This window comes from Coturnix japonica, chromosome 4, assembly GCF_001577835.2.
Source record: "Coturnix japonica isolate 7356 chromosome 4, Coturnix japonica 2.1, whole genome shotgun sequence".
NCBI classification, from domain to species: domain Eukaryota; kingdom Metazoa; phylum Chordata; class Aves; order Galliformes; family Phasianidae; genus Coturnix; species Coturnix japonica.
Window position 1 is genome coordinate 44,960,519 of NC_029519.1, and position 12,057 is coordinate 44,972,575.

General features: G+C 46.6%; 1 protein-coding gene and 1 long non-coding RNA gene across 2 annotated transcripts; one reads left to right on the plus strand and one right to left on the minus strand.

The window, feature by feature from the left end:
* Positions 1 to 782: 782 nt before the first annotated feature.
* On the minus strand, positions 783 to 6,628 carry GC (GC vitamin D binding protein). Its single transcript, XM_015861829.2, has 12 exons — positions 6,490 to 6,628; positions 5,020 to 5,089; positions 4,473 to 4,605; positions 4,147 to 4,358; positions 3,333 to 3,465; positions 2,755 to 2,849; positions 2,318 to 2,447; positions 2,028 to 2,230; positions 1,669 to 1,801; positions 1,428 to 1,525; positions 1,053 to 1,185; positions 783 to 965 (listed from the first exon to the last, which is right to left on the minus strand). The coding sequence occupies exons 1-12, from the start codon at positions 6,548 to 6,550 to the stop codon at positions 912 to 914; spliced, it is 1,455 nt and encodes a 484-aa protein (XP_015717315.1). The 5' UTR covers positions 6,551 to 6,628; the 3' UTR covers positions 783 to 911.
* A 2,595-nt stretch (positions 6,629 to 9,223) lies between these two features.
* LOC107313509 lies at positions 9,224 to 9,697 on the plus strand. The gene is made up of 2 exons (XR_001555019.2): positions 9,224 to 9,388; positions 9,471 to 9,697. It is a non-coding gene; the product is annotated as an uncharacterized LOC107313509 (long non-coding RNA).
* Positions 9,698 to 12,057: the final 2,360 nt, after the last annotated feature.

Here is a 12,057-nt window from a genome sequence, read left to right on the forward strand (position 1 = left end):
GAGAGCTTGGTGACCCTGATGTATGGCTGCCAGAAGGCTGCCATTAATGTGGTTTGTTTTTCTGAATTCATAGGAAATCTGCTAGCACTAAGCCTTGGCAAGAAAGATGTTCATTTTCACAAGTAATCTTAGCTCTGTGATGCTGTTACAGTATCTTGTGAGGCTTGATGCTATCCAACATAGCCAAGGTCTGCACTTGGAGCTCAGTTCTCATTTTGGAAGTTCCTTATAGGTGGCAAAGGGTACCATCAGCCAAAAACAGGATCAAAATGAGCCCCTTCCTTCTAAGAGTCCACACAGGCAACAGGGACACGGCATTACTTTTCCCAGTCTTCTGACATGGAGATTTATTTGGAGAGTGGTCAAGGTAGCCTTGTGCAGATCCCTTTTTGGGAGCACTGGCAGCAGCATCACCATGCCCACTTTGGGAAGCAGCAAGGCCTGGAGATGTTATAGACGCAGTACAATCCTCACTTCCCTGGGTTACAGGCGCCATCTCTTGGCAACTGCTGAAACTTGAGCTGTTTTATTTCGGACAGACAGCCCAACTTGTGATGTTACTGACGTCTTCCACAGTGACAATATCCAAACAGTCAGAAAGCAACTCCATCTCTGTGGGCACTTGACATGTGATTTTGACTTTCCTACCTAACTGTTCAGAACATGAACTCCCACAGCCAGAGCTGGGACCTTTACCACCTGTCTGGGAGCAGTACCTTTGCAACCTGGCATACAGTGCAACCACACAGAAAGCAAGGTTTGTGCGCACCCCAGGGCAAGAGTGTTTTTTAAAATATGTTTATTGTGGCTGCAGTGATGTATCAGTTGGGGGACTGCAAGCTGATCCAGACAACAGCAGCATTTTGCATCCTCCAGCTGGACCTCTCACCTTGTTTTTCACTGTTCCACACCTAGACCAGCATGCAGGAGCCCTGCTTGCACGTACTTGCCAGCTCTGCAGTCACCTGCAAGAGGGGAGAAAGAACCAAAGTTTGGCAAGCTCAGGGCTTGTGACTGTCTCATGCATAGTGTTGGGTGGTGAGATGCCCTACCTGTGCAGCACAGTAAAGTGGTGGCGAGTTCGCTGGGCAGCACGTGGAGGCAAAATCAGCTCTCTGATCTGTCAGCTGTGTCAGCAGCTCAGGGCTTGCATCTGGCCTCATCTGCTTGATGCTCTCCTTCAGCCTGAAATTCAAGGACAGACAGGAGAATGTGTCAGTGTGGGGTGGGGGCTTTTGCAAGGACCCTGGTGCATTTAACCTCCAAACCACAGTGCACTGCCAAAATTGGGTGACATGGTTTGCGGGGAAAGTTTCTATGATGCCATGGGAGAAATTAAGTTCATGCAGACAAATTTCAGGTGCCAAAGCTTGGCTAAATCAAGCGTGCATTTCCAGGAGCACCAGCAGAAGGTGAGGAACCTTTACCTCTTCTTGAAGTCAAGGAAATTCAGCTCATTGTACTGCCCACAGAACTGGTTGGTTTTTTCCAGGAAGGCAGGCAGCTCTTTTTCCATCTGCTGACGCTGTGTGGCACAAAAGAGGGCAATTTCTATAAACAGGACCATACAAACAGGTTTTGGGGGGATATGGGTGCTGGAGAGGGAGGCAGTGGACAATGTCAAGGTAGTTTATGTTGTGTAAAACAAAAGGTACCCCTCCCAGCTACCTTGCTGTCAAGGCATTTGGAAGCATCCTTGGCAGAGCAGCACTCCCTGATGACATTTTCAGAAGCATCGTACAGCTTGCCAAGGAAGACATCAGGGACATTGGTGTGCCTCCGTGCCAGCTCAAACATGTACCTGCAGCATGGCAAGAAAAACAAGTTAATATTTAGCACTGGCTGTTGCCATCAAAGCTGCCAGCTCTTGGATGCAGCAGCAGTGTATAGAATGCACTTCCATACTCTTCTCCTCATAGCACATGGGTCTCTTTAGGCTACTGTGAGAAAAGTTCTAATAATAATTAAATTATGTAACAGAGAGAAGGAGTAAGGAAACAAGATGCGGTGGGAACTGGAGTACGGACCTTCTGGTTTGGAGGGGCCCATTATCATCACACAATTGCTTGTTGGTTGGCTTCTGCAGCTCAGGCAGTTTGGGGGCTACAGCTGGTTGCAAGGCAGAAATGCAGAAGTAATTTTGCATAATGTTTTTTCCTGCACAGCAGTCAGCAAACCTTTCGTCTTTGGCTGACAGTGTGGTGCAGATCTTTGTGGTGTGTTCCGACAACTGCAGAGGGAGGAAGAGAGGAAATACAAAGTTTGGTGTCCTGTTCACGGAGCCTCTCAACCCTAAGGTGCCTCAGGACTGTTCTACCTTCTGCTGAATGCAGTCTTCAGCCAGTGAGTCACAGCACTGCGAGAACACCTCAGCCGCATCCTCTGCCAGAGGAGAAAGGTCCTCAAATGTTGCACTTGGTACCTTCTGGGCAAGCATGGTCAGGTAGCTGTGCAGACACAAAGCATAGAGGGAACTGAAGAATTTCAGCCCACCTGTTCCACAAGCTTAAGTAGAAACCATAAGCACGTCTAGTATTTCTGTATCTGTACTTTTGCCTTTCCCACACACTGAGCATGCCATCCACAAGTGCAGCATCCAAGCACAGAACAACCAGCCTTATTTTGTGGAGGTAACCTCCATCTTTGCCTGAATATATCTTGGTGAAAACCAGAAAGGAGCTGCCATCTGAAATAGAAAAGCACTCCCCATCTAACCTGATCTAAAAAGCAGAAAACACTTTATCCCCTTATTACCTGAACTTCATTTTGTCCTTCCCATATCCTGTTAAGCGCAAGCAAGCTCTGTTCGACATCAAAGTGAGTAGGGAAAGAGTTTTTCTTTGCAGTTTCTGCAAAAAGAAGAATATGCAGCAGCAGAGAGTGGATGGCAGGGTGGAGATATCCTTCAGGAAAAATGGATACCTCTCCAAAGGCAAGGTAAAAAATACTGTACTTGGTGAGTTGCTGCTTGGGTATGCTGTGAGAAGGCCTGTAACTTAGCCTCCTTTTACTACTGGCTGTAAAAGGCAACAGCAGTTCTTCTCATGCTGGGTTTTGCAGCTAATTAGTGTTTCATGAAAACTGTCCCACCATCTGGGTGAATTTCCCAACAACTTCACATGTATCTGGAAATTCAACGTGGTGACCAGCAATTTAACTTGAAAATCCCCAATGCTGAGAGCAAAAGTAAAATAAAACCTCCTGAAAATAAGCAGCAGCTTCATGCTGCTTGGCTAAAGATGAATGGGGCCAGAGCTGAGCCACCCTTGGCTGTGGGCATCCATAGGGTAAATGAGCAAAAGGGGAAAGCAGGCTGTGGGGTGCAGACTCACCTCCTTCAGGAAGCAGACAGTGGGCGATGGGGATATGCAGCAGGTGGAGACCATGGACAAGAAGTTCCTGGTAGAGCCCAAAAGCACAGGCAAGGGAGCCTGGCCATAGCTACTGACGTACTCGTGCAGGAACCTGTGTCAGAGGCAACACTCAGATACCCCAGGATCAGGGACTCAGTGGCAGATGCATTGTTTGGGAATGTTATAATACAGTGTGGATGTCAGCCCTGCAGGAACCCTCTGGTGCTGCTGGCTTAATGTATCAATCCATCAACCCACCTGATAGCCCCTCTCTAACCACTTGCATGGCCACCTCCATCTCTCATTCATTTTGTATAATTCTATCCTTGGGGCCTGCACAAATGCAAAATACACCAACATTTTGTTTGGATGTACCAGTAGACCCAGAAAGGGGTTGGCCAAGGCTGCTGCTTCTGCTTTGGACAGTGGCACAGGGACAAGATGTGGAGAGATATGTGTAGTAGTGTGAGCTACAGGCATTATCACCTCCTTGCCCCTGTAGATAGCTGCAGCAATTAATACAGTGCTTTTATTATCAAAGCACTTTTGCAAAGTGACATGGTTACTCCTGGCAGAGAGCTTGGTGGCCCTAACTGACGGAGGTGCACACCTTCTCATTCCATCCCAGAAATAAAAGAACAGGCTTTAAGATAAACATGGAGAACCCTTCCAGATTACTTTCCAATTTTCATCAACTGTTTCCCAGACTTTGGCCAGCTTGTCTGCACCCTGGCTTGGCATCACAGCAAGACTAAGCACTTTTTCCAGCCCAGCTCAGCCTGTTGGCCCTTACCTGTCAGCAAAGTCCCTTGGGTCCTTTTTGAATGCCTGGCAGAGTTCCTCATTGGAAGGCTCAACATAGTGGGGCAGCTGGCGTGGTGGGTGCTCTAGGGCAGCCAGGCACAGCTTCTGCTCCAGGCCTTGGTGGAGGCAGCAGGCAGCTATCCCCGGGTGGGCAGGGAAAGGCGAGTCAGGGCTGCAGGACTTGGCTGACAGGGCTGAAGACTGTGGGAAGAGAGGATGCTGCTTGCACCCTTGCAGCACTGGAGAACACTCACACGAATCAAATGCAGTGGTCCCACAGTTTTAGGGACCACTAGCTGGTTGTGGTCAACATACCCCAGCATCATAGCAGGAAGGGTCAACACCATCAGCACAGCAGGTCTCCGCCAGTGAGACAATCTCGTTCACAAGGTGGCTGATCTCCCCAAAGGTAGCATTGGAGAACTTCCTGCTGTTCATAATGAGGGCCCTGGGAGCAAAAATGACAAGGGGATGAACTCACTGCATTTCCTAAAAACCTACATCAACATCACCCTGAGGAAACACAGTCTAACAAAACCATCTGGAAAGCATCAGCATTAGTCCTTCAAGAAACAGTGGCCCATTCTAATAAAGTACTGCCAGGCTGGAGATGGCTGGTCTTTGCCTAGAGCAGGCCTTGGGTGTGCATTAGCTCTTCACTGTTTGACCGCATAGCTGTTTAGCAGAGTTCAACCACAAAGGAAGCCTTTCTCCAGTACAAAGGCCCACTAAAGCAATAGGAGCCCTCATTTGCACTGAATAAATAAATGAGCAAATAAATTTGCCTGTTTCTAAGGTTTAATTCTGAGCAGATCTATGTGCTGAGTTTCTCAGGAGAGTAAATACTGTAGGAAGTGCTTACATGGTTCGGTAGTCATCCTTCCCCATGGTCTTGAACTCTTGGCAGACTTTGTCGCGAACATATGGTCTACCTGTAAACATGGAAAAAGGAAGACCTGGGGTCAGTTCACTGATTCTCCTTAAGCAGATGCCTCCTTCCCAGTGACCTTTTTTTACTGCTCAGCTCCATTGAATCTACTGCAGAAAATAACTTACGTCCTCTTTTTGCAAGGCAAAACTATTATTAAATACTTTATGACGAGGAGTTGTGACGGTGTTACTCTTCCTCCCATAAACTTACCCAGAGAAGTTTATTCCACATCTACATTTTATTCTCACTTCTAATTTCCTTTCTCAACAGTTGTATTTAAGAATGTAAATCTTGCTCTATTCCTTGCTCGAGGGTTGTCTTCTCTTTTGCAACAGCTTCTCCCCAAATGTCAGACCTACCACGTATTAGGGAAGCAGCTGATGTACCCTGACTGCGCTGCTGCAGTTTGCATCCAGAGAAAGGGGGAGATGGAAAAATCCTCCCTAAAGTTGGCAGAGCTGTGGGAAAAGCACACTTGCCCCTTGCCCACTCTGTATGGGTGAAACAGGCAGTGTTGGTTTTTAACTGGAGCTGAAGAGGTCAGAAGCAGGTGGCAGCAAACACATCCCCAGACACTCTTGCATTCCTTGGAAATAGTATTGACTTTTTGCTTCAAAAGGCATCGTTTTAGACTTTGATACCATCAGAGTAAACACTGATACCCTGCTGGCCTCTCTGCTGCAACTTTAACATGATTCTCACGGGGCTTTTGGATCAGAACAATCTCCCTTGTTCCCCCAGGGGTTTCAGTCACAGCTGCATTCTCCTGTCCATATCTCTTGTGCTGCTGCAAATCTCTGTGTTTTTGCAGTCTGTCAGCCCATCTCCACCAGTGTGGTGTAGGGTCATTTTACCCAAGCTGTGGGGTTATATACTGATATATCAGCCAAAGGTCAAACTGCTTCAGAAAGAGGGAAGGAAAAAAAAGTAATTTTACAAGGTTGCAATGGAAAGAGAAAAAATGGCTACGGTTTATAAGAAAGTAAACCACCATGAAATCAGAGGCCATTTGTTGCTGTTGTTACTGGGTAAGTGGTCTCTGAAAGAAGAGGACACCCACAGGCTATATCCTAACATGAACATCAGTCTGACCTGCTGTAGGTGTGAGCGTCTTGAATTCCTTTTTATTTCCATAATCTGGCAGTGAAAACATATATTTGGGCAAGGTCTTTGGGGTAGATCTATGCTTCCCTATGTTTCTGAGCAAAGAGAACAATGCTAGGTGTTCAATTCACTTGGCTCCATACAGAAAAAGAACTATGATGGTAAACCTCATTTTTGAACTTCTTTAGAAGCTCAAAATCATTAATACATTAATATGTACAGTATCACAGACCCTATGTAGCAGTAAATCCATTTCAGTCACAGCAGTACAAGGATTTTGAGAGTAAGCACCCTTACCTCGGTGTTCGGCGTGAGTTGCTACGAAAAGCAGCAGCAGAAAGGTAACAGCCGCCTTCATGGTGTGGTGGAGCCACAGCAGAGCGTGGTCACCACCACTGCTTTTCCTCTCAGTGAAAAATCAGCAGCAGTTGGAAATCCAGCCCAGCATTTATATGGAGCTCCTGTGTGTCACCAGTTGAATGATTAATCCCAGCTGAAGAGCAGGAGGTAAGCACCCTTGGCCCAATGCACCAGCACATCCAATTTGGGATTGATTTTAATAATTAACTCAGGGAAAACGGTAGCACATTGCTATAGGACCCCACATAGGATTTTCCTGCACTACATCAGTGCAGAAGGAGATGCATAGGGAAAACATCCCACGGACCCTACAAGCACTAAGGATCACGCTATAAGTGTCTTTGTGAGGACAGAAGTGGCTCTTCTGGAAATTCTTGATTGGTGGGTGTCAGCCCTGGGAAGACCTGGCTTGCACCGTGGCTGGGAAATGCAACAAAATGCAAAGCATTTTTCCCTGTAAGATGTTCCATGGAAGCAAATATGCCAGCTGACATATTATGTAGAATGGTGACAATCTTTTTAGATATGCAGAATAGTAACATAACAAAACGTGATGTAGCTTGGATACTCAAAAGGACTCGTGACCTTTAGAGAGCCGAGGAGTGTTTTGATTACCATTTATCTGTGGAAGACACCTGGATAATAGGCTATTTTGGTATAAACACTGATAGTCTGTCTCTTCTGTGACTATCCTGTGTGATTCAGGCTGTAATTTCCCCATGGCACACTGCTGAATTGCCACCTATTCTCTCAGTTGTCAAGAAAAAAAATAAGAAAAACATGGAAATCTGCTAAAAACAGCTTTAGAACAATTACTTGTGAACCCCTGCTGACCAGGGGTGCTTCACAGTTTACTCTCTGGTGCTAAGCAGGGAAGAAGTGGTCAGCAGCTGAGCTCTACCCCAGACCAGCCCCACACCTGCAAGATGAACATTCTTCTGCCCATAAAAAGCCATAAATGAATCCAACAAGCAGTAACAGTAGCTCCAGTCCACTCATTTGGGGACTGTTTTTGGAGCCAAAGCAAGTTAGGAAATTACCCAGAGACCTTCCTAACTCATCTACATTCTAGCTATTAAGTTTCTATTGAACAACTTATTTTTTAATTTATTTATTTATTGTAATTTATTTCATTAGAAATGTGCTTTGAAAAGGAAATTGATTGGAAATACTGCATGAAACTCTGGATGAAGCATTGGGATGAGCTATTTGGTGGCACACTGAAGCAAACCCTCTCATTTTGCTTCCTTAGGGACATATGAGTAGCAAAAACCAACAGCTACCCCACTGCATCACTACCTGATGCTACCACATTAGAACCAACCACACAAGTGCACAGTGAGGGTGCACTTCAGAAAGTGCAGAAGTGGAGGCCGACATGGCACGTTACAAGCAAGTCCAGAAGCCCGAGTGTGGCCACTGGTGGGGGGGGTGGAAATTCAATTGCTTCAAGGAACACAGCAAAAGGCAGACTCAAAAATAAGGTGGCCAGGTAAAAGCATGATACACAAGCAAAAGTGTTGATAAGCTGCGTGGAGGAAAAAGATCTGAGGGTGTTGGTAGGAACTCAGCTGACTATGAGCCAGCAGGGTGCCCAGGAAGCCAAGAAGGCTAATGGCATCCTGGTTTGTACCAGAAATTGTGTACCCAGCAGAACCAGAGAGGTGATCATCTCCCTAAATTCAGTTCTGCAGAGACTGCAGCTTGAGTACTGTGCTGTTTAGGGCCCCTGACTACAAGAAAGACATACATTGAGGTCCTGGAATGGGTTCAGAGAAGGGCATTAAACCTGTGAAGGCTTTGGGGCACAAATCTTATGGCTGAGGGAACTGGGATTGTTCAGTCTGGAGAATAGAAGGCTCACGCAAGATGACATGACTCTCAACAGCTGTCTGAAAGGAGGTTGTGTTGAGGTGGAGGTTGGCCCTTTCTCCCAGGTAACATCAGTAAGACAAGAGATAAAGGCTTTAAGTTTTGCCACAGGAGGTCCAGGTTGGAAATTAGAAATAATTTCTTCTCCAGAAGTGTAGTAATACATTGAAACAGACTGTCCAGGGAGATGGTGGAGTCACCATTCCGGGAGGTGTTTACATAAAGGGTAGATGTAGCACCTGGGGACATAAGTTTAGTGGGAAGTACTTATGGTAAGGGGATGGTTGGACTAAATGATCTTAGAAGTCTTTTCCAACTTTGATGATTCCATGACGTTTACTAACAGAGAAACAGTGGCAGTGAGGTCGTCGTGGTAACGAGGGGAGCTCGAAATGCTGCGTCCTGCAGGCCAAAAATATGTGCTGCAGAAAACCCCAAGTAAGAAGCCAGGCCAGTAATTTGGTTGTCAGCACACTGGCAGCTTCCCTGCTCATCGGCTACCACTGGACAGGATGTGATGTCTCAGTGCTCCCTCTCCCAAAGGCTCATCCCAAAGGTACTTCTCCATCAAGAAGCACAAAGAAAGGCATGACTATGGTCTGAGTGATAATGGAGGGAATAGGAAGGGCTTGGGTGGCTGATCTACTACTTGGGATGCTGAGGGAGACGCTGCCAGCATCTCTGCCCTTGTGAGCTCATAGGACTCCCCTCATCACCAGGGTAACAGAGTCCCCACTATGAGCTCAACAAAGGAACTTCTCCAAGGCATCTTTCCAGATGGGACCAACAGACCCATCAGTATCTAGGGAGCTGTGGGGCTGAGTGGGCGCAAGGATGGTGAGGGCCCGGCGGGGGCGCAGCGGACGGCGCAGGGGGCGCTCCAGACGCCGATACAGAGTGCCCCCCAGCCGCAGGATCAGGAGGAATCGTAGATATAACAACACGCCACTGTCCAGGAGAAAAGGTGACAGCAAATGAGCTTATTATATTGACCTGTGAAATTGTAACTGTAACTATCTTCATGCTTAATGCTTCTCACTAAGCAGGGTATCAACGTGTCTGTGTCACCTACTACTACTGGAAAAGGAGATGAACGCTGCTGACTGCCTTTCTACCACCATGCTCCGCTGGGAAAAACCAAGCCAGTCCTCACACCATCATAAGAACAGGACCCATCGCAACACCAAGATCAGCATCATCTGCAGCTCCTCACCTGTCCACTCAGCCTCAACAAAGACCACCTCCCAATAAACTCCCTAAGATGCAGATAAAATGTGATGTTGTGATGTTATTTGGGACATGAGATATGGGATGTGGGATAATGGATGCGGGATATTGGATGCAACTGTAGCAATGTGCAGCCACAAAAAAGGCTCCCCAGCCAAACCATTCAGAGTGACCTTGACAGGCTGGAAAGCTGGGCTCGGGTGAACCTAATGAGGTTCAACATGGCAAAGTGCAAGGTTTTGCACTTGGGTCGGAAGAACCCCAGGCACCTGTACAGGCTGGGAGGAGTGGTCCTTGAGAGCAGCTCAGCAGAGAAGGACCTGATGGACGAAAAACTTAACATGAGCCAGCAGTGCGCTCTGGCAGCCCGGAAAGCAAATGGGATCCTGGGCTCCATCAGGAGAGGGTTGGTCAGCAGGGATAGGGAGGTGATTGTCCCTCTCTACTCTGCTCTTGTGAGGCCCCATCTGGAGTACTGTGTCCAGGTGTGGAACCCTCAGTACAAAAAAGACATGGAGATTTTGGAAAGGGTCCAGAGGAGGGACACAAAGATGATCAGGGGGCTGGAGCACCTCCCCTATGAGGACAGGCTGAGGGAGTTGGGCTTGTTCAGCCTAGAGAAGAGAAGGTTGCAGGGTGACCTCATTGCAGCCTTTCAATATCTGAAGGGAACTTACTCCCAGGAGGGGAGTAAACTCTTCGAAAGGGCTGACAATAGCAGGACACGGGGAAATGGTTTTAAGTTAAAAGAGGGAAGATTTAAGTTGGATGTTAGGGGGAAGTTCTTCACTAGGAGAGTGGTTAGGCCCTGGAACGGGCTGCCCAGGGAGGTTGTGGATGCCCCGTCCTTGGAGGTGTTCAAGACCAGGTTGGACGGGGCCCTGGGCAACCTGATCTAGTAAATGTGTATGTTTGGTGGCCCTGCCAGGCAGGGGGGTTGGAACTACATGATCCTTGAGGTCCCTTCCAACCCGGGTCATTCTGTGATTCTGTGATTCACTCTATGCCACATCACAATCACAGATGGAGTCCAGAGGGCAAAAATCATAGAATCATAGAATTACCCAGGTTGGAAAAGACCTTGAAGATCATCAAGTCCAAACACAGCCTAACCAGAACCCTAACTCTAAAAACCCTACACTAAATCATAACCTTGAGTACCACATCCAAACGGCTCTTGAACACAACCAGGGATGGCAATTCAACCACCTCCCTGGGGAGCCTATTCCAGTACCTAACTACCCTTTCTGTAAAGAAGTTCTTCCTAATATCCAACCTAAACTTGTCCTGGCGCAACTTGAGGCCATCCTCATTTTTAGATTAAATCCCCTTTTCCCTAATACACAGGCAATAAAGAAGGCATTGTGACTGACAGCTATTCTAACTCCAGCATTTCATAATGGCATTATTACAAGTTGAATTTGAATTAAACAATAGGTATAAATGGTACATGAAGAAAAATAATCACATATGTTAAGAAATAACTTCAGCATTCTTTAAATCAGCTCCTGATATTATTAAAAGGATTCTTAAAAAAAATAAAATAAAATAAAAAAATAAAAAAATCCACCATTACCAACAATGTTCTCCCATGGGATGCTTTGGCTCCCTTCATCCCTACTGCACTGTTTCACTTAATTTGTACAGCAGCCATTACCTGAACTGAAAGGTTGATTTTTAGTCTTTTTTTATTTCCTCAAAGTGGATCAGCCAGTGCTTCTTTAAAGGTTTCTATTTACTTATCACAAGAAAAATGTGAGCAGACTCACAGAAGTGAGTTCCATTTCTTATCTATTCTTTAATTAATTTAAGCCAGTGCTACACCACACACACTTGGAAACTGTCTGAAGGAAACCCCTACCATTTCCCTGAACCTGGATTTCTGCAGTTATCCTTGAATCACCTGGAGATGCACCTGTGTTTATGCCAGAACTTGAAGGGCAGAGATATTGCAGAGATGAAGCATGGCTCCCCAGTGACCCATGTGTTGGGGCTCACATCAGCCCGGACTCAACAGCTCCAGGGCAGCCCCCTTGAAGCAATGCTAACCCCAGCCTCTGCTTTTCCATTTGCTCATTGAAACAAATAAATAATAACTACAAAGGAAAAAACAAACAAACAAACAAACAACACCCAAAACAACAGACATGCCACTTCCAGCCTTTCCTTCCAACATTCCTCTTCCCACTTATTTCTTACTTTTCTCTGCTTTTTCCTCATCCTCCCCCTTTCACCTATGCCTTCCCATTTCCCCCTGCCTTCCTCCTTTCCCTGAGCCTTGCCCTTTTCATCTTGCCTCGCCTGACCCTTTTATCCTTTTCCTCTTTCCTCCCCTTTCTCCTTCCTTTCCTTCCTCCTTGCCCTTTTCCTTCCTTTTAAAAAGCAACACTACAAGCGCCGAGCCAA